This window comes from Spinacia oleracea, chromosome 6, assembly GCF_020520425.1.
Source record: "Spinacia oleracea cultivar Varoflay chromosome 6, BTI_SOV_V1, whole genome shotgun sequence".
In the NCBI taxonomy this organism is placed as follows: domain Eukaryota; kingdom Viridiplantae; phylum Streptophyta; class Magnoliopsida; order Caryophyllales; family Amaranthaceae; genus Spinacia; species Spinacia oleracea.
The window spans coordinates 100698983-100720754 of NC_079492.1; the positions used below are offsets into that span (position 1 = coordinate 100698983).

Consider the following 21772-nt stretch of genomic DNA (forward strand, 5'->3'; position numbering starts at 1 on the left):
CTTCTTTTAGACCTGATCAAAAGGCGGGCCGGGCCGAGAGAATAAAAAATTGCCCATTGTGTCGGGTCGTGCCGGGCCGAGCCAAGGTTCGGGCCAATTTTGTGTGCCCAAAACCCGCTATTTCAGGCCAAAATTAGCGGGCTTTTCGGGCCATTTTCGAGCTGGGCCAAATTTATAACTAAAAATGTTGTTTTGTGTTGCCCAATGCCCGCACTTTTTTAAAAATTCGATTCGGGGCAGGTCGGGCCCGAAAATCGGGCTAGAATAGGCTGCCCAAAACCCGCTAATTTTCAGGCCGGGCCCATAATGATCAGCTCTGCCTTCTTTCCTAGAAATTGATTAGGGCTCTTAGGAAAATGTCCCTCCTTCCTAAAAACCCCTTGTTTTGCCTATAAATTGTGTCTCAAGTTAAGTAATACTTTCAAAAGTATGGCCAAACAAGTACTTATAATTAGGGGTGAGCAGAAATACTGGGTACCCGGTCTCGGAGTCGGAACCGCAAACGATCCTCACGGGTCCAGACCTGAAGCAGTACCGGCGGGACATATTCGGTTCCAAATTTTAGGAACCGGTCATAACCGGGTCAGGGTCTAGATTTCTAGGACCCACTGGGTACCAGTTCCGGGACCGACTACCCTGTGGGACCGATTCCGGGACCAAATACCTGGTACTAAACAGACACAAGTAGTTCAAAAAACATAATAATTAATTGTAGTTTTTGTTTAAAAAACCTAGAAAAAAGCAACTTTAAAATTGTCTAGCTTGTAGTTTATTAGAAAAAAGCATAAATTTAAATTCAGTTTTAACTTAATTGTTAATTAAAGCAAGGATGAAAAAAGTGAATGCTAATCGGGTACCTGACCGGTACCAAAAATCATGAACCGGTTCTGATCGGTTCCATAGTTTTTGACTGGGTACCTATAATCAAATCAAATAGCAGAATCCAAATAGTAAGAAAAATGCCGGATAAGCAAATGACCACACTATATATTTTATAATTTAATAAGAGTATGAATGAATGAAACTAATAAGGAAAAATTACTTATAATAATCCAACATTTTGACGATTTTCTTTTAATTTATTATCTAATAATCCAACATTTGCACCCATTAACTTTTAAAGACTTAGATGGGACGTTAACAATTTGTCCATGTTTACAATTACTAAAGTGTACAAAGGACTAAGCCCTTACAATAGAAAATAGAAATAGACTTTCCTGGTATAAAACTAATTGATCAATAGAATGTGTTGATGTTGGAAGTGGCTTAAGTAGTTGGTTATGAGGTTCATAGGTCCATAAAACTTCTGTAAGTAACAATATTTTATTTTCAGTTCCCTCGTCCGTTCCGTATAGTCTTTTGACCGAAAAAAGGTCCCCTGTATGGGCTGTACCTGTATGTACGTTAAACAAAGGAGTCCAAGAATTGGAGTTCCCATATTCCTTCATACACCATAATCTTATGCATAGGCGTGTACTTGTAGTTGTAGTCATTGAGCTGTCGCAGATGGTAACGATGACTGCCTTTGTTTGGTTGCAATTCCATTGGAATTAGGTCGATGTTATACAATTTCTGGTCGTCAAGATTGAAGCACAAGATTTTACCAGGATTTCCCATGTAACTTACAGTCTCACTTGCTGGATTGCTGGTCACAACCTGTAATTTATAGCATTTTAATATTAACTTGTGGGATCGATCTCATTGGATTACTAAATTTGCTAATTACCATATTTTTATTAACTAGATTAGATCTCATGCACGCACGTATTTTAATCATTTTTTCACAAAATATTTAACTGAATATTTCCCCAACCAGCAACTTTTCGGTAGGACCGCCTCACGGCGCGTGTAGGAAAGACCAGGTGAGACAATCACGCGCGCGTATCTTCACGCGCGGTATAAATTGACTTTTTTTCTCTCTCCTCTCATTTTCTGTAAACTCCATCTTCTCTCCTCTCATCGTTCTCCCTGTAACTCAAAACCCTAAACTCCTCCTTCGCGATCTCTTCTTCTCCTCCGCCGCAAACCCTAGTTTCTTTCGCCGCGATTTCTACCACAAAACGAATTCCATGGATCTCTCACCGTCGTATCCACATGAAAACTTCAAGATTGATTATGGCTGGTGGTCGAGGTTGACGAATTCTCTTCTACGGCGGTCTATGAGTAGTTCTGGAAGGTGCTCTAAATTCGATGCTGGTGTCATTGGTGTTTTGCGAGGAGGGTTGATTGGAATCTGGGCATGGTTGTTGTGTTTGATTGGCGAGGGAGATGGTGTTGTGTTTGGGTGTGCTGAAATTAGGTTTTTTTATTATAGATTTTTTATCTGCCTTTGATTCGTTGCGGTGGTTGTGGTTTTTAATTTAGTGGAATTCAGTCACGCCACCCATCACCGGTGGATTCGATGATGGTGAATTAGGCGGCGGCAAGGAAGTCGGAGTGAGGAATGGAGTCACAAGAAAAACCACTGAATGTAGATGTATTTCAGTATATTGAAATTTCTCCTGTAGTTTTTTTTTTTTATAGAATTTTGTTTTAGTTATAATTTTTTTATACTTAGTTATGAAATAAAGTGTTTTAGTTATCTTTTTGCATTTTATTTTTGGTTATAAGCAACAAATCATCAATGTCTTTTGATGTTAATTTTCTGAATCTGAAAAAATCCACTAAAACTCAAAAAAATTAACTAAAACACAAAATAAAGAAACTAAAACCGCAGAAATCTTAACTAAAGCTCAAAAAAAAATAACTAATACTAAATTTTTTAAACTAAAAATATATAACTAGAACTCAATTTTTTTTTAAAAAAAATCCTAACTAAAACTTCAAAAACCATAACTAAAGCTCGAAAATCCCTAACTAAAACTCAGAAAATCTTAATTGGTCTCATTGCTTTAACTAAATCGTTTCATTGCTTAACTAATTGGTTCTATTGCTTTAACTAAATCGTTTCGTTGCTTAACTAATATGTTTCATTACTTAACTATTTGAATTCAAACTTAACTGATTGGTTTCATTGCTTAACTAATTGAATTTCAAACTTAACTAATTGTTTCGATTGCTTAACTAATTGAATTTCAGGTTTACCTAATTGGTTTCGTTGCTTAACTAAATCGTTCCATTGTTTAACTAATTGGTTTCATTGCTTAACTAATACGTTACATTACTTGACTAATTAAATTTCATGTTTAACTAATTAGTTCCTTGCTTAACTAATTGGTTTCATTGCACAACTAATTAGTTCCATTGCATAACTAATTGGTTCAATTGTGTAACTAATTGGTTTCATTGATTAACTAATTGAATTTCAAACTTAACTAATTGGTTCAATTGCTTAACTAATTGAATTTCATGCTTAACTAATTGGTTCAATGCTTAACTAATTGGTTTCAATGCTTAACTAATTGGTTTCAATGCTTAACTAATAGGTTACATTACTTGACTAATTAAATTTCAGGTTTAACTAATTAGTTCAAATTCTTAACTAATTGGTTTCATTGCTTACCTAATTGAATTTCAAACTTAACTAATTGGTTCGATTGCCTAACTAATTGAATTTCAGGTTTACCTAATTGGTTTCGTTGCTTAACTAAATCGTTCCATTGTCTAACTAATTGGTTTCATTGCTTAACTAATACGTTACATTACTTGACTAATTAAATTTCATGTTTAACTAATTAGTTCCTTGCTTAACTAATTGATTCCATTGCATAACTAATTAGTTCGATTGCATAACTAATTGGTTCAATTGTGTAACTAATTGGTTTCATTGATTAACTAATTGAATTTCAAACTTAACTAATTGGTTCAATTGCTTAACTAATTGAATTTCATGCTTAACTAATTGGTTCAATGTTTAACTAACAGGTTACATTACTTGACTAATTGAATTTCAGGTTAAACTAATTAGTTCCAATGCTTAACTAATTGGTTTCATTGCCTCACTAATTAGTTTCATTCCATCACTAATTAGTTCAATTGCTTACTAATTGAATTTCAAGCTCAACTAATTGATTCCATTGTTTAACTAAACGGTTTCATTGCTCAACTAATTGAATTTCCGGCTTAACAAATACTTTATTTATATCTGTAAACTTATAAATTTTATCGCTTAACTAATTGGTCTCGGTGCTTAAATAATTGACTTCAATGCTTAACTAATTTACTCCATTGCTTAACTAATTGAATTTTATATTAACAAAAAAAATTTCACGAAATCATAACTAATTCTCAAAAACTCTTAACTAAAATCCAGAAATGTGTAACCAAAATAAACGTATTATTAACTAAAACATATAAATGAACAATCCAGGAATTAATTGCACTTCTTTGCAATTTTACCAAAAAAATTATTACTAAACCATTTTATTTATTAACTAAATATAACTAAACTATGACTAAAACAAATCTGTAATGACAAAGCAGCTCCTTTAATTTAACAACAAGGAAGACCAACAACAACAATAGTTGTTACGACTTGCGAGGCCTCTGCAACATTGTTCCTTCGCATTGCCGCCACCGCCACAGCCGCAACCAGGGAATTAAAGCCGCCAACACAACAACCACAAGATCTGTTCCACCACAGCAAGAGGAACTCATTCAACCAGCACATAACATCGAACAATGGCGATTGGCGACTCTCAATCTTCACGCCGACGCTTCTCCTTCCCTTCCTTCATCTCTCGCTTTTCGCCGACGATCTTTTTTCGCTGGAACCCTAATTTCTCGCCGGAATTTAATAAAAGGAATCACAAAAACAAAAACAGAAAATCAAATTCCAAATAAAAACTCAATCCTAATAATTTCAAGGAAATGAATCGTAATCTCCAGCATTCAAATACGAGTAATAATTTTAGATCGAACATCAAACCTATTTTGAACGCGGAGATCCAGTGGTTGCTGACTTACGAGCGTCCTTTGTGGTGAGAGAAGACGAACACTACCGCCGGCGGCGCCGCAATCGACTACGCCACCAAAATTCGTCGTTGCTAAAACATCAAATTCGCAGAGAAACGATCAAATTCGCATAGAAACGAGCAACTTCGCATAGAAACGAGTAAATTCAATCGAATTTGGCGACAACGCCGCCACCTTCCTCACCGCTTCTTCGCCGGGAAACTTACAAAATCGTAGAAACGAAGATGAAGCAGATAGGTTGAGTCAGAGTCAGAGATCTGAAGAAATCGAGTTGAATGGAAGTAGAAGAAGGATCGACGAAGAATCACAGAGCTTTCTCTCTCCTCAAAGTTGGAAGGTGAACAGTGATAAGAAATGAGGAAAAAATCGTGTAAAAGGGGCTTTTATAAGACCCGAATAATGTGACCCGCGACCAGCCCAGCAAGACTTGACCCGCGAATACAACCCAACTATAAGGTGATCTTACAGGAAAGACCGCCTTATACAAAAGTTTGTATTCCCCAACTACCGCATAGTTATAACATTTTAACATACTCGTTTAATATGCATATTTAAAATGCTAGTATCGTAATTTGACCAAAATATCGAATGATATATTTTCCATTATTAATATAGCGAATTGACTAATTTAGAATAATTATTATCACGTCGTATCTATTATTGCCATAATTTATAAACGAAATTTTGTTTTCATACATAAATAGTTTATAAAAAAAAAAGTAGAGAATAAAAATAAACAGCAACTTTTCGGTAGGACCGCCTCACGGCGCGTGTAGGAAAGACCAGGTGAGACAATCACGCGCGCGTATCTTCACGCGCGGTATAAATTGACTTTTTTTCTCTCTCCTCTCATTTTCTGTAAACTCCATCTTCTCTCCTCTCATCGTTCTCCCTGTAACTCAAAACCCTAAACTCCTCCTTCGCGATCTCTTCTTCTCCTCCGCCGCAAACCCTAGTTTCTTTCGCAGCGATTTCTACCACAAAACGAATTCCATGGATCTCTCACCGTCGTATCCACATGAAAACTTCAAGATTGATTATGGCTGGTGGTCGAGGTTGACGAATTCTCTTCTACGGCGGTCTATGAGTAGTTCTGGAAGGTGCTCTAAATTCGATGCTGGTGTCATTGGTGTTTTGCGAGGAGGGTTGATTGGAATCTGGGCATGGTTGTTGTGTTTGATTGGCGAGAGAGATGGTGTTGTGTTTGGGTGTGCTGAAATTAGGTTTTTTCATTATAGATTTTTTATCTGCCTTTGATTCGTTGCGGTGGTTGTGGTTTTTAATTTAGTTGAATTCAGTCACGCCACCTATCACCGGTGGATTCGATGATGGTGAATTAGGCGGCGGCAAGGAAGTCGGAGTGAGGAATGGAGTCACAAGAAAAACCACTGAATGTAGATGTATTTCAGTATATTGAAATTTCTCCTGTAGTTTTTTTTTATAGAATTTTGTTTTAGTTATAATTTTTTTATATTTAGTTATGAAATAAAGTGTTTTAGTTATCTTTTTGCATTTTATTTTTGGTTATAAGCAACAAATCATCAATGTCTTTTGATGTTAATTTTCTGAATCTGAAAAAATCCACTAAAACTCAAAAAAAATTAACTAAAACACAAAATAAAGAAACTAAAACCGCATAAATCTTAACTAAAGCTCAAAAAAAATAACTAATACTAAATTTTTTAAACTAAAAATATATAACTAGAACTCAATTTATTTTTATTTTTTAAAATCCTAACTAAAACTTCAAAAACCATAACTAAAGCTCGAAAATCCCTAACTAAAACTCAGAAAATCTTAATTGGTCTCATTGCTTTAACTAAATCGTTTCATTGCTTAACTAATTGGTTCTATTGCTTTAACTAAATCGTTTCGTTGCTTATCTAATATGTTTCATTACTTAACTAATTGAATTCAAACTTAACTGATTGGTTTCATTGCTTAACTAATTGAATTTCAAACTTAACTAATTGTTTCGATTGCTTAACTAATTGAATTTCAGGTTTACCTAATTGGTTTCGTTGCTTAACTAAATCGTTCCATTGTTTAACTAATTGGTTTCATTGCTTAACTAATACGTTACATTACTTGACTAATTAAATTTCATGTTTAACTAATTAGTTCCTTGCTTAACTAATTGGTTTCATTGCACAACTAATTAGTTCCATTGCATAACTAATTGGTTCAATTGTGTAACTAATTGGTTTCATTGATTAACTAATTGAATTTCAAACTTAACTAATTGGTTCAATTGCTTAACTAATTGAATTTCATGCTTAACTAATTGGTTCAATGCTTAACTAATTGGTTTCAATGCTTAACTAATTGGTTTCAATGCTTAACTAATAGGTTACATTACTTGACTAATTGAATTTCAGGTTTAACTAATTAGTTCAAATTCTTAACTAATTGGTTTCATTGCTTACCTAATTGAATTTCAAACTTAACTAATTGGTTCGATTGCCTAACTAATTGAATTTCAGGTTTACCTAATTGGTTTCGTTGCTTAACTAAATCGTTCCATTGTTTAACTAATTGGTTTCATTTCTTAACTAATACGTTACAATACTTGACTAATTAAATTTCATGTTTAACTAATTAGTTCCTTGCTTAACTAATTGGTTTCATTGCATAACTAATTAGTTCGATTGCATAACTAATTGGTTCAATTGTGTAACTAATTGGTTTCATTTATTAAATAATTGAATTTCAAACTTAACTAATTGGTTCAATTGCTTAACTAATTGAATTTCATGCTTAACTAATTGGTTCAATGTTTAACTAACATGTTACATTACTTGACTAATTGAATTTCAGGTTAAACTAATTAGTTCCAATGCTTAACTAATTGGTTTCATTGCCTCACTAATTAGTTTCATTCCATCACTAATTAGTTCAATTGCTTACTAATTGAATTTCAAGCTCAACTAATTGATTCCATTGTTTAACTAAACGGTTTCATTGCTCAACTAATTGAATTTCCGGCTTAACAAATACTTTATTTATATATGTAAACTTATAAATTTTATCGCTTAACTAATTGGTCTCGGTGCTTAAATAATTGACTTCAATACTTAACTAATTTACTCCATTGCTTAACTAATTGAATTTTATATTAACAAAAAAAATTTCACGAAATCATAACTAATTCTCAAAAACTCTTAACTAAAATCCAGAAATGTGTAACCAAAATAAACGTATTATTAACTAAAACATATAAATGAACCAAAATTGTTACAATCCAGGAATTAATTGCACTTCTTTGCAATTTTACCATAAAAATTATTACTAAACCATTTTATTTATTAACTAAATATAACCAAACTATGACTAAAACAAATCTGTAATGACAAAGCAGCTCCTTTAATTTAACAACAAGGAAGACCAACAACAACAATAGTTGTTACCACTTGCGAGGCCTCTGCAACATTGTTCCTTCACATTGACGCCACCGCCACAGCCGCAACCAGGGAATTAGAGCCGCCAACACAACAACCACAAGATCTGTTCCACCACAGCAAGAGGAACTCATTCAACCAGCACATAACATCGAACAATGGCGATTGGCGACTCTCAATCTTCACGCCGACGCTTCTCCTTCCCTTCCTTCATCTCTCGCTGTTCGCCGACGATCTTTTTTCGCTGGAACCCTAATTTCTCGCCGGAATTTAATAAAAGGAATCACAAAAACAAAAACAGAAAATCAAATTCCAAATAAAAACTCAATCCTAATAATTTCAAGGAAATGAATCGTAATCTCCAGCATTCAAATACGAGTAATAATTTTAGATCGAACATCAAACCTATTTTGAACGCGGAGATCCAGTGGTTGCGGACTTACGAGCATCCTTTGTGGTGAGAGAAGACGAACACTACCGCCGGCGGCGCCGCAATCGACTACGCCACCAAAATTCGTCGTTGCTAAAACATCAAATTCGCAGAGAAACGATCAAATTCGCATAGAAACGAGCAACTTCGCATAGAAACGAGTAAATTCAATCGAATTTGGCGACAACGCCGCCACCTTCCTCACCGCTTCTTCGCCGGGAAACTTACAAAATCGTAGAAACGAAGATGAAGCAGATAGGTTGAGTCAGAGTCAGAGATCTGAAGAAATCGAGTTGAATGGAAGTAGAAGAAGGATCGACGAAGAATCACAGAGCTTTCTCTCTCCTCAAAGTTGGAAGGTGAACAGTGATAAGAAATGAGGAAAAAATCGTGTAAAAGGGGCTTTTATAAGACCCGAATAATGTGACCCGCGACCAGCCAACAAGACTTGACCCGCGAATACAACCCAACTATAAGGTGGTCTTACAGGAAAGACCGCCTTATACAAAAGTTTGTAAAAAATAAAATAAAACAGATATTTTTTTGGGAAAGTGATTTTTGGCAGAAAAAAATCGCACAAGGAATTGACATGTGTGTCGTTCCTAGTGTCTCTTGTAGTATATAGTAATAGATGTGAAATTAAAAGTATGAATGGTCAAAGTAATGCATTAGAGATTTGTGTAAAAATTGAAAAGAAAAGAAAAAGTTACCCAGTGACAAACTCCATTGAAAAAAGTGCAGCTACTATCTTCCAATACAATGTGTCCAAGGCTGGAGGATTGGGGTTTAGGTATGATTTCAATCCAAGAAGTTGTCCGAAGTGAATAGACATAAACATGGTCCTGGCCGTGTTTATCTTTAGTTATGACAACAATGTTGTGATCACGACTATTGGTGGCGTATCCGTATCCGTATCCGTATCCCATCATCATGCTCGTCCTATATACGTTCCTTGGAGGAATCTTCCATGGATAGTCCACCCTTTTATATTTTCTAACACAAGGGTTCCACAAACAGTCAAACACATGAACAATTTTCCTACCTCCCATTTGTTTCCTTCACCATACTTTTTTATGGTGGGATATCCCATGGGATGATCCAATTATCTCCGTAAAGCACATGTTGGAAGATAAAGCTGCTCTTTAGATGTAAGTAAAGGATTCATCAAATACCCACAAATTATTCTTGATTATATACTCATCAAGACTGAATTTAGATTCAATACCAATCCAACTACGACAACAGCTGTTTCTTGAATTAAGCTGAAAATCATGGTCTTGTGTTATCACAGCATACCAAGACTTACACACACTCTGAAATCGCACCAACCATTTCGATGGTAGTCTTGATAGAATCTGGAAAATAATGTCTTCTGGGATATCAATATCAACTCTAATACTGCACATTGTTTCAGATTATACATATATACTCCGTAATTATAATATTTAAAGCTTTTATGGAGTATACAATTAGACATCAAATCAAACTCAAACTCAAACTCAAACTCAAACTCAAACTCAAACTGGAAAAATCAACAAGTTATCTGATACACATCTAATAAGCAAAAGAGTCCCACTAACAATGTACTTCCTAATCCGTTTCGGAAAAAAGAAATATGTTTCCTAGTACTACTTATAGTCTCCTATAACTCCTATCAGGCTGCCACAGAACGCCAGATGTATGCTTAAGAGATCCCAAACATAAAAGCACCAACTCACTGAAAGATTACAGTTTTATGTGTTTTACTCACAAAGAGGTGTGCCAAAATCAATCTAATGTATGTCAAAAGCAGTTTCTGTTACGCTCTAGTTAAAAGCATTACGAAAAATACAGTAACTACACCTTAAACACCTCATACGCCAATGCAGGGAAGCAAAACTACATTATTATTGACAAAACAGTAACTAATCTCGAACCTTGATATTGATCACAATCTCATCAGCAACATATATGGTCTCATCTGACTGTGACAAAGTGGTTGGGAAGAGACTAACATAGGCAAAATTGATTTCCTTGCACTCTAGATTGTCTGCTTAAGGCATAACTCTGCAAAGATTGAACATTATCTTCTTTTGGCATGCTGAAGTCAATTTATATCACGATGGATATTGAGCACTACTCAGTATAACCTTTCAACAACAAGTTAATTAGCTTTCTCTTGAGGCAGAGACCAAAGCAAATACTGAACCATGTCACTGCAAGTTAGTACTACGTAGTACGTACCTGTTACCCGGAAAACATTTGAAACAAACTAAGGCCAAAACTTTACTTTTTATTGTTCAGCAGAAAAAGAGAGCAGAGACATTTTATGCAAGTTAACATCGTAAGCCTATTATCACCAAGTAAATAATTGAGAATTTGAGACTACCATCAAAATGAGTCTTAGCAGACTAGCTAGTAACTACCTTCTGCGCAAGAATATTTCAGATCAATTTTTTCTTAGCTCAACTTAAGTAGCTGCTTGCGTAATATGCAGAGAAATCCCAAAAGCCATTACAAAACTGATCTGAAATAAGTATACCATGAAAAGAAGCCATTACTTCTTTTCATCAGAAGAAGATGCCTAATTCTGTAGTAAGTATCCCATGTAAAATGCAAATAATTTTGGGAAACAACCAGATTGAGAAGAAAAACATTGGTTTACTTGAAAAGAACAAGCACATAACCATCAGATGCTAAGGTAACAAGTATAACCCAGGTAACCCCTCGTATCATGGATTTTTTTCAAGGAGGTACAAAATATATATACTATTCAATCAATAACAGATCTAGGCAACTGTACTTGTGATAAGGAGATCATTGACCCTCAGTTTCCCTTTGTATCAGATCTGAGAGTCAACAATGAGCAAAACTGGTGCAAGGTAGCAAGCAACGAGAATGTTGAGCATTTGATAAAAAGAAGCATATCAATTAAGGTAAAGTTGGGGGATGACTAGGATTTTATTGAATTATTTTTAGGTTCAAATAAATAAAACATACATGTATAACCAAATCGATCAAGGGGGAAAACTATATTTTAGTTACCAAAAAGTCATAATATGCTGCATACTCCGAAACTTATACCTACGAGAACAGTATGTTACTGATTTGCAGTAGAAATCTTTCGTAAAGAGCATCATCCACTATGTTCATAGGTCACCTAGAGACGAGCCAGACATCTCAAGCTCACAAATTCTGTATATTCAATAATCAAAACCATCTCTAGCATCTACTACCCGAGTCATCAACATCTTCTTCCCAAGAAGTTTGATTCTCTTGACGTTCTTTATGGTTAGGCTGCAAGACAGGTAACATTCAGATATCTTGGCTGCTGAAGCATCCTCATAGGCCATTAGCTGAAAAGAGACTTATTCCAGAAATTACCATTCAAATTCAACTAGCTTGATTCTCAGTATCAACAGAGTTTGCTTTTGGGGTTGCAGTAGCCAATTCCAAAATTGACTGAGCTTCCTCATTTGCTGCTTCCATACTATAAGACCGGCAGCTAAAATAGAAAACTGCAGTCATCATGTAGTCAATAAGCACTACAAAGGAATACATGATCACCAAAAGAGGCCCTTCCCATATCCTAGATGAACCATCACCATAGCTCAAAGTCTTCACTCTATGCTCAAACAATCCTTGCACAAAAGCCATCCCCATCGTAGACACCAAATACATAAGAAGACCCACCTGAGTCTGACCCCTAATCAGAACAAAAGACCTCAATAATGCCTGAGGCCCAGAAGCATCCTCCAAAACCGAGATCACAACCGCAACATTGCAAAGAATAATTACATTTGCAAACACTACCGAGAAAATAAGCCCGATAACCACACCTGGATAGACAACTAAATCCGGTATGAACCCAAATATCAACAACACATTACAAACAGCAACAAGAATAATAAGGAACAGTGTAACAACCCCAACAATCACCATACAAGCCCATACATAGGTCACCACAACCCGCCTCCATAACTTACTAACTATCACACAGAACTTCGAGACATTGAATTGCTTCTTCGAGTAAGTACAATCAACAGAATACACAACAGCCGCTTTCGATACAAGTGACAATGTAATATACAAAAAGAAGCACACAGCAGTCGAAACAGCCATTTCCGAAAACTTTTGACAAGATTGCTTAACAACAGGACTAAGAGGTAAACCACTAGCTCTACCAATCAATAACAATCTTATACTCAATCTCCTCACAATAGTATGATCAACTAACATATTTGACAATTGAACAGCAGATACAGGACAAATTAGCAATGCTGCAATTCCCATAAATCCAGCACAATTATATCTCAGAATTCTCACTGTTTCTCTCAAAATCTGCAAAACGCTCATTGAACGAAACTGATAATTCAAAAGGGTACCCGAATTGATCCGATTTTCCATCTGGGTATCTCTAGATCCTTCGATTGATAATCTGTCTAACCTAATTTTACCATCACAATCATCCATTTCTTCCCCCTTTTTAAACCAATTCAAAACAAAATTAAACCAAACCCAGGTGCAATAATATGTTAAATTAATCGGATCTTAAATTAGAGAGGAATTGCTTGAAAAACTAAGACAATTAAAGATCTGGGAAATGAAAAAAACAGAAATTAATGGGAAAGTGAGAGTACCTAGATGGGTAAGAACGTGATTGTTGAGCTGATGGAAGGGAGGAGGAAGGGAATTTGTGCAAACGTGAGTTGGGTTTTGGAATTTGAGGAAGAAAAGGAGTTTGTTTTAGTTGTTGTAATAGTTGCAAAAAACAGAGAAGAACAGAGCACGTGTTTTGAGTAAATGAAGAGTGTTGCGGTTTTAAGTGAGTGTATGACCATTTGAGTTATTGACTAGGGTCTACCGATGCGGTCTAGATCTTCTGCAGAAAGACTCCGATGGTCCGTTGCTCGATAAAATGTCGTAATTTGGATTATATATCCGGGTGTATAGTGTTTATGGTGCACCCTTATGAATATTCATTGAATATTTATTGAACATGGAGAATAATTTCAATGTACATGTACAAATGAAATATTTGAACTATATGTTCTTTAGATTAGAATTATATTTTCATTTATTATATGTTATTTAGGTATGAACAATATGTTCATTGCATTTGAACTATATGTTCTATGGGTATGAACAATATGTTTCTTTGATTTGAATTGTATGTTCATTTCAAAACAGAGTTCACCGGGTGCATAAACCATATTTTGATAAAATATGGTGTCTTACGTGTGAGCTTTTGTAAGTTCAGTTCGAATTTGTGGCTCAATTGTTGTCGGAAGTAATTTTTATTATTTGAACTCGTTTTTTATTTAACAGTAGTCTTCTGAGCACTTTTTATTACCATTTGTCGTCCAACTACAATTTTCTTTTAGCAAATTGGTCAATTGACCTTCCGTAATTCATACTACCTCCGTTTCATAAAGATTTTTACAGTTACTATTTGCACAAATATTAACACAAAAGTAAAAAAGTTGATAGAATATAATAAAATATGGATAAAGTAAGAGAAATGTGTAAAAAAGTGGGTGAGTTTAAGAAAAAAATTTAATAAAGTAAGAGAAATCGAGTGAAAATTGTAAATATTGTGGGGTAAATAGGGTAAGGTAGTAAATTTTCATGTACAAGAATAGAATAAGTAAAGTGTAAAGAACATTATGAAATAAACTAAAACGGAAAGTGTAAAGATCATTTGAAACGGAGGTAGTATTAACTTTATATATGTATTGACTTAACAAGAACAGAAGATGACCTAATTTGAATAAACTCAAAATTTAAAGAAACTGAACATTAATTTTTACAATATAAGAAAAAAATAACCATAGGTTAAAAACTTGATCAGACCCGATAATTATCGAACCCAATCTTGACCTGTGTCTAGGAGTGAACCCGGCCTCAATTTTAATCGATCCGATAATTATCTGATCCAAAATTGAAACATATACAGAATTACCTGCTACAAAACCCCATTAAACCCGACTCGATAAGTCCTGAACCCGAAATTGAACCCTATACAAATATGACTCGAACATAACCCAACATGTACCCTGAATGGAAAAATAACTCAACATGACCTGATCGGAAACCAGCCCGGCGGAACCCGGTTCAACTTAATTAACCGTTTTGACAGCTCTAGATTTCAAGGAGTTAAGCATACGTTTGTGGTCTAACGTTTAAAAATTTTCAACTTTAAGAACCTTACTCCACTTTTCATGTGAGTTAACCACACCTTTAATTCAAGTTATATTTTCAAAAAAAAAAAAAAAAAAAACTCAAAGTTACTGAGTATTAATTTTACAAATTCTAGTGAGAAATCTAAACTAAAACAAAAAATTACAAAAATTTAGCTTGTTTGAAACGGGCTACAAAATGTGACTTTCCTCAGTTTTTTCAACAACAATATTTTCAATTTCTTTAACATTTGCGCACCCAAAAGACCTTTTAAAACAAAATTAAAATGGGTCTATCATTAATATATTTTGTGATTTCCATAGGTGAACAGTTACAATTGACATAACTCAATTATAATCAAAATATAAAGATTTGAACATCATTTTCAAATATGCTATCCCAAAACCCACCATTAATGGTACTGCCTCCGTTTCTTTTTGTTCTTTATGTTTTCCTTTTTTGTTGTCTCGAAATGTTATTTACATTTCCTTTTATATTCACATAAATGCTTTAATATTCTATCAAAAATTTGTGTCTAATGATTATTTTAACCATTTAAATTCATTAGGTCATTTAATCTTTCACACATTGTAAATATCAGAATTTTGATAAAAGTGAAAACATTGTAAATAAAAGTAATTTTCCTTGTTTTAAAAAAAAACCCAGAGAAATCTCAATGTACATTAGTCGTTAATAAACGTGTAAAAAGCCAAACGTAAAGAACAAAAAGAAACGGAGGAAGTACTTGCTGTAAGTGGAAGCGATAATGCAAACTAAAGTAATAAAAAAGGCATTAAATGCTATTATATTATGTCATATATTTTTAAGTACACAATGCTAGTGTGGAATTGTAAGTAGGAGAAAAACATTAATGCGTCACAAGGGCATTACAAATTACAAAGGGGGCGAGGGGATTCGAACCTGAGACCTATTGTATGTTGGAAGTTCTTGTTGGGAAATACAAAAGAAAAGAGTGTAAATATGTGAATAGTGTTTATTGTCCCACGTTGAAAGAATTCCTCATTTCCTCCTTGCTTATATATTGGGATGTGGGTGTAACTCTTGTTTAAGAAAGTGTGAGAGTGGTATGGGTGGACACATAACTCACACACACGTGCACGCCGGCTGGGCCGGGTCGGGCTCGAGCGTGAGCCATGGTACTTGGGAATGCGATGCGCGGGCGTGAGTGAGTTTTGTGGGTCTTACATATTCTTTTGGTACCGGACTGTTTTGATTAAGTCCTTGTTACGAGAATCTGTATTGATTACGTAACTGTTGGATTAATTAGCATTTATTGCGTCCGTTACAACCATAATTATTTTCTTCCCATAATAACTTTCCACATTATTGCTCTTCACGTTTTTGTCCATTGCCTTTTATGGAGATTGATTATTTAATCAATCTCATGTTCATGGGTTCCTAACATGAAATATAACCACAGTTCCAGAAATACAAAAACACATGCTTCCTCTCTCAAATTGCTCTCGGTTTTGGGCAAATGTTCTGACTCCATTCGGGTTTGTGAGTGCACACAAATTCGGAGTTGTGTTAATCCTGGAGGGCGACCGCTTTTGTTCTACTACACCAGAAGGTAGTGCGGAATCGTCTTTTAGGACAGTGATATTCCACGGCGCAACAACTTTAGATTATATGTTCATCAGATTGTTCGCATATTCCAGATAAGTCTATTCTACCTAAATTATTATTATTATTATTATTATTATTATTATTATTATTATTATTATTATTATTATTATTATTATTATTATTATTATTATATTGTGCTTATGTGCAACAATCTAAAAGACGATTATTAATGTTGCTTATGTTCTGATGGTGTTGTTCCAGATAAATAAATAAATGTGATTTCTTCAATTGGTCGAACTTATAAAACGATCTGGAAATATATGAATTTGGGATGGAAGAAAAATGTTGTTGGTGTTGTTTAGCCTTAAAATCAGATTCCTATTATCAAGGGGAGTTTTCTGAATTTCTTTTAATATTAACTTTACTGCACTATTTATTATGGTGTTTGTTTTGAAAGGAAATCCGGTGACTAAGATCAAATCACTGTGATGGTTATGTGATATTGGGAAATTAATCTTTACATGTTACCTTGTGATATATGCATGTATGTTTTTTTTTTTTTTATCATTTGAATTAGTTTAATGTTATTGTAAAATTATGCTATTGTAATAGTTTAGTGATCCTTGATTGCTTTTAGTCACTATACTAATTAGATACATGTCTTTATGACCCCCTGATGAATTTACGTTATGGCTAGCATTATGGCACTGGCCAAGAGTTTATTTGGTGATTAAAATTGTCTCAATTATGTACAGAACATTATTATCCGTTGTTTCGCCTAATTCTTAAGTTCTTCGGTTTGTATATTGGGACTAGTAACTTTTAGTTGGCTAGTCAATATTATGGAGGTCATCTCTCTGAATGTTAGGATTTAAAGTAATTTTGTGGCAAAGGGATCGGGATCGTGATTGGAATTGAGATTTAGGAGCAATTAGATAAGTTGTGAGTATTTCTTAAAATGGTAATAAGAGAGACTCAATGAAGCGCCTTGACCTAATCACGTGGTTGATCGGATTTCTTATTTCTCACTATATAGTTCTGTCTTTTGTCTTAGATGATGACAAGACTATTATTCTTGTTGTATTATACTTCACACGAAGTATAGGTTATTTGCCTCGAAGGCCGAGGGAAGGGTATCCTAAAATTGGGTCATTTAAATAACGATTTTCGTTGTGTTGTTGTGTATTTTGGGCTATTAATATATGCATACACTTGCTGTTATAATCGATATTTTGGGTGTATCTTTACGCAGTCAACCTTTACTTGTTGATTTTAGAAATCAGTTTGGTACATTTAACCTTTTGATTCTTTTGTAGTACATAAAACTATCGGACATGCGGTTACCACAGTGGCTGAATTTGGTTATTATTCAGAATTTGTTTGGATAGTTTAAAATTTGTTTTAAGTGCTTAAATATTATTTTGGATTATAGGTGTTATCTCCTTGTATGGTATTTACACAGAAAATGATCGTAAGAGTCGCGGTAGCATTTGAAGCACGAGGCTTTGATGGGTTGTATATGTCTGTGCCTCGATGAGTTATATAGTTGAGATAGGTAACGTTACTCAACTAACTTGTTGTGAAATTTGACGATATAGGGAAAGCTCCTTCTTATTTTTAATGTTGTCAAGTTTGACTTATTTATATATCTTAGTTTGTGTACCTTCTCATAGTCTCATGTTAGGTATTTTATTTAATACTCTAGTAGGAAATGTTGGGGTTGAGGTTAAAACTTGAACACTAATGAGTAAGTTGTGATGCGAATTTGATCGCTAGTAAGATTGTGCAGGTGTGTCGTACTCAAAAGTTAACATGACTACTTTTCTGCGATGCTAGAAATATTAGTGTGGGAGTTCTCGTATACTACTTGGCAAACAGGTGCAGTGATGGTAGTATATCCATCAGACACGGTAGTAAGGAAGTCTATAATTGTTTTATAATATATGAATATTTATTATTATTATTATTCATACATATATTTTACTTGTGCCCCATTTATGTAAAATAATAATTTTGGTAAATAGTTGTGCAATGTGGGGGGTGAGCCATTGTTTGAGATTAACTAATAAGTTAGTTGCAAACTTGGTTATGGTGAGTATGTTTGTAAAGCTATGAAAGAATCGTTTCAAGCACCTACGTACATTGTGGTATGAGAAGTTCTATTAAAACTACTCTTTTTCTTGGCTTATAACGTTTGGGATTTATTGCATGTGTGTAGCCTAAACTATTAATTAGCTTTGAATGTGCCAATATGGATTGTGGTAATCATATGTTGTTGGTTCTCACACGTTATAATGATGTTGGTGAGATTAATGTTTCTAATGTCTTAAGCCAAGATGAAGGTTCGAGGTCAATTATATGACACTTGATGGCTTGGTAAGGGATTTGAGTTGGTAGAAGCGCTTTTAATCTTATTCTCATTGCATGGAGAATGTTTGTTAATTTAACAATTACCAAATATACACTAGTTATGGTTCTAGCATACTATTATTGATAATTTTTGAGAAAGTACTCTCAAATATAATATGCTAATGCGTTTATAAGTATAATGCGGTGATCACTTACTCTTAACTTAATGTTGCTTTGCAGTAAACTGAAGGAAATAATGCCCTTGGTCCAAGTATCCATTTAATGGTAAGTCTAATAAATGCGGTTCAGTGTTAATTATACAAGTCAATAATTCAGTGAGATCAAGTGAACTGTATGCCTAGATAGAGGCCGCTTCAGTTCAAGTGGAATTAATGATATTAATCCACAACTTACTCTTGACTGAACCCGTATGGTCACACAAATAGTACATAAATGGATCAAGTATTTAATGGCATTAAATACTACATCTATGGATATTCGGAATCGACGGATCTTGGTTCCAGTGGGAGCTGAGATCGTCAAAGGCAAATTATGAATACCCGGGAAATGATGATATTGCCGGAAACGGAAATATGGATCGTATCGGAAATATAAATATTATCCAAGTCGTAGATGTTTCCGGAAACGGAAACATTGTACGTATCGGAAAATATTATCGGAATTGGAAATATTACCGGAATCGGAAATATTTCCGGAAACGGAAATATTGCCAGAATCGGAAATATTATCGGAATCGGAAAATAATTTCGGAAACAGAAATATTAAATATTTGTTCGAAACGGAAATTAATTCCGGAATCGGAAATGTTAAATATTGTTCGTATCGTAAATGAATTCCGGAATCGGAAAATTAATCGGAAGCGCGTCGTACGAATAAGCATCGGACGAGCTTGCTAAACGAAGGCCCACCGCGAAGCCAGGCCCACGTCCAGCAAGCCGAGCGCGCATCACAGCAGCCCAAGGCAACGCCTGGCCCTGCGCAAGGCCAGGCTCAGCGCGCCAAGGCTGCGAGCACATGGCAGCGAGCTCGTATGGGTTGCGAGGCCTGCTGCGGGCTTTGCGTGTGCGTGATATGTGTGTTTTATATAGAGTTTTACCCCCGTCCCTTAGTACTTTTATGCATCAAATGAGCTCTTAGGAGCCGTTTTTAGTAATAATATGTGTTATTGAGTGTGCCTTGAGTTTCAGGTTTGATTAGTGAGAAATTGGTCTTTTTAGACCAGTTTCATGGTGATTTAGGCCACTACACGAGCCCGAGGAAGTTTGGGACCATTATCGTCGACTTTCGGGAGCCTTAGATGCTTATGGTTGAGTCCCGAGAGTTAGACTCGGTGATATGGGCGAAGGATGTTGATGATTGCAAATCGCCCTGTGAGTTGAGGGCGAAACGCGAAGATCGGGCGGAAAGAAAAGGGATTTAAAGTCTTCCGTGCGCGCCCGATCGGGCGCACTTCGCCCGGTCCGGATCAGGCGGCCATCTGGGTGCTGCTGTGAGCCTTTCGCAAACCGCCCGATCGGGCCGACTATCGAGCACATCGCCCGATCGGGCGAAGCGTCCCCCGATCGGGCGACGCTAACCTCTGATTCTTATGCGCGTGTTATATTTCCGGTTTTGGGCTTTATTTTGGTCAAACTATATATACTAGCCTTTGTTACTTTTAGAGAGCACCTTAATTTCTAGTATTGTAGACTTAGTTTATTTTTCCTTAGTTTTTTATTCTTTCAAATTTGCTCCAACATTTAAGTTTCAATTTCTATAAAAATTCAAGCTTTCAATTTCCATTTCATTTAGGTATTATTTTCTTATCTTGATTTATTATTTTGTTTTAATTATGCTTTCAATTAATATGCTTGCTTTGTTCAATGTTATCATGAGTGAGTAGTTTAATTTCTAGGGTTTAGGGGATCTATGAATACATGATTGGGATTATATGTGGACTTGATTATTGATTAATTGATTATAATTTCTATAGCTTATTATTATTGCTCGTCAATTCTGTTCGGCCAGACTATTTTGATTTGAGTTCGATTAACCTTAGATTATGCGCCGAGAGGTATAAATCTGATGTTTTTGATCTGTTGCTATTAGATAGGAATTGTAATTAGTACATAGCGAGATCCTGCTAGTTATAATTGACTAAGGAATTCATAAGATTCGAGAGATGCATGTTTTCCTAGTTATGAATGTTATTTGATTGTTGTTGTCCGTTGTCCGATCCCGGTCTGCATTTGTGGTGAACCGCTTCCCTAGATTCCTTTATCATTGATATTTTCTATTTTAATTATTTCCTTAGTTTAATCTACAAACCAATTCAAACCCTTTTGATACCAATAGTCTATATTAGTTAATTAGTAATAGAAAGAACACTGTTTCCCTGTGGATTCGATCCTGACTTCCCTTTGCTACCTAGCTAGTGAACTTAGGTTATTTTTGATTAGGCGATACGACTTTAGCCTATCAAATTTTGGCGCCGTTGCCGGGGAAACGGTTTTATTTTCTGTTGTTGATTGTTTATTCTAGATTATTGTTTGTTACTACTCAAGGAATCCACGTTCCTTGAGGCCAGATCTCACATTGTTTTTGTAGTTTCTTTGTCTACGCCCAGGACCGTAGGTACTAGTAATCTTACTCCATTCCATCTTGAGCCCGAAAGAACCTTTCGTAGACGAAGAACTTTCATTGCACAGTGTGGGAATTACTCTGATTCTGATCATAATATTGGCGATCTTTTTCCTTCAGATACAGATTCAGTTTCAGAGATAGAGATGGGTGACGAAACTCAACCACCACCACCTACCCCACGGCTTACAGACTATTCTAAGCCAAGTATGTCTGTGCTACCAAAGGCAATCATGCCTTCTATTGCAGCTGAGACCTTCAAGATCGAGCCTGCATTGATTAACATGATTGAGAG

General features: G+C 35.1%; 2 protein-coding genes across 2 annotated transcripts; both read right to left on the reverse strand.

The window, feature by feature from the left end:
- Positions 1-1404: 1404 nt before the first annotated feature.
- On the reverse strand, positions 1405-10148 carry LOC130463411 (uncharacterized). The gene is made up of 3 exons (XM_056832539.1): positions 9968-10148; positions 8756-8835; positions 1405-1656 (listed from the first exon to the last, which is right to left on the reverse strand). The coding sequence occupies exons 1-3, from the start codon at positions 10146-10148 to the stop codon at positions 1405-1407; spliced, it is 513 nt and encodes a 170-aa protein (XP_056688517.1).
- Positions 10149-11652: 1504 nt separating this feature from the next.
- Positions 11653-13532, reverse strand: LOC110785040 (uncharacterized). The gene is made up of 2 exons (XM_056831742.1): positions 12106-13532; positions 11653-12018 (listed from the first exon to the last, which is right to left on the reverse strand). Exon 1 carries the CDS (start codon positions 13192-13194, stop codon positions 12115-12117), a length of 1080 nt encoding a protein of 359 aa, XP_056687720.1. The 5' UTR covers positions 13195-13532; the 3' UTR covers positions 11653-12018; positions 12106-12114.
- Positions 13533-21772: the final 8240 nt, after the last annotated feature.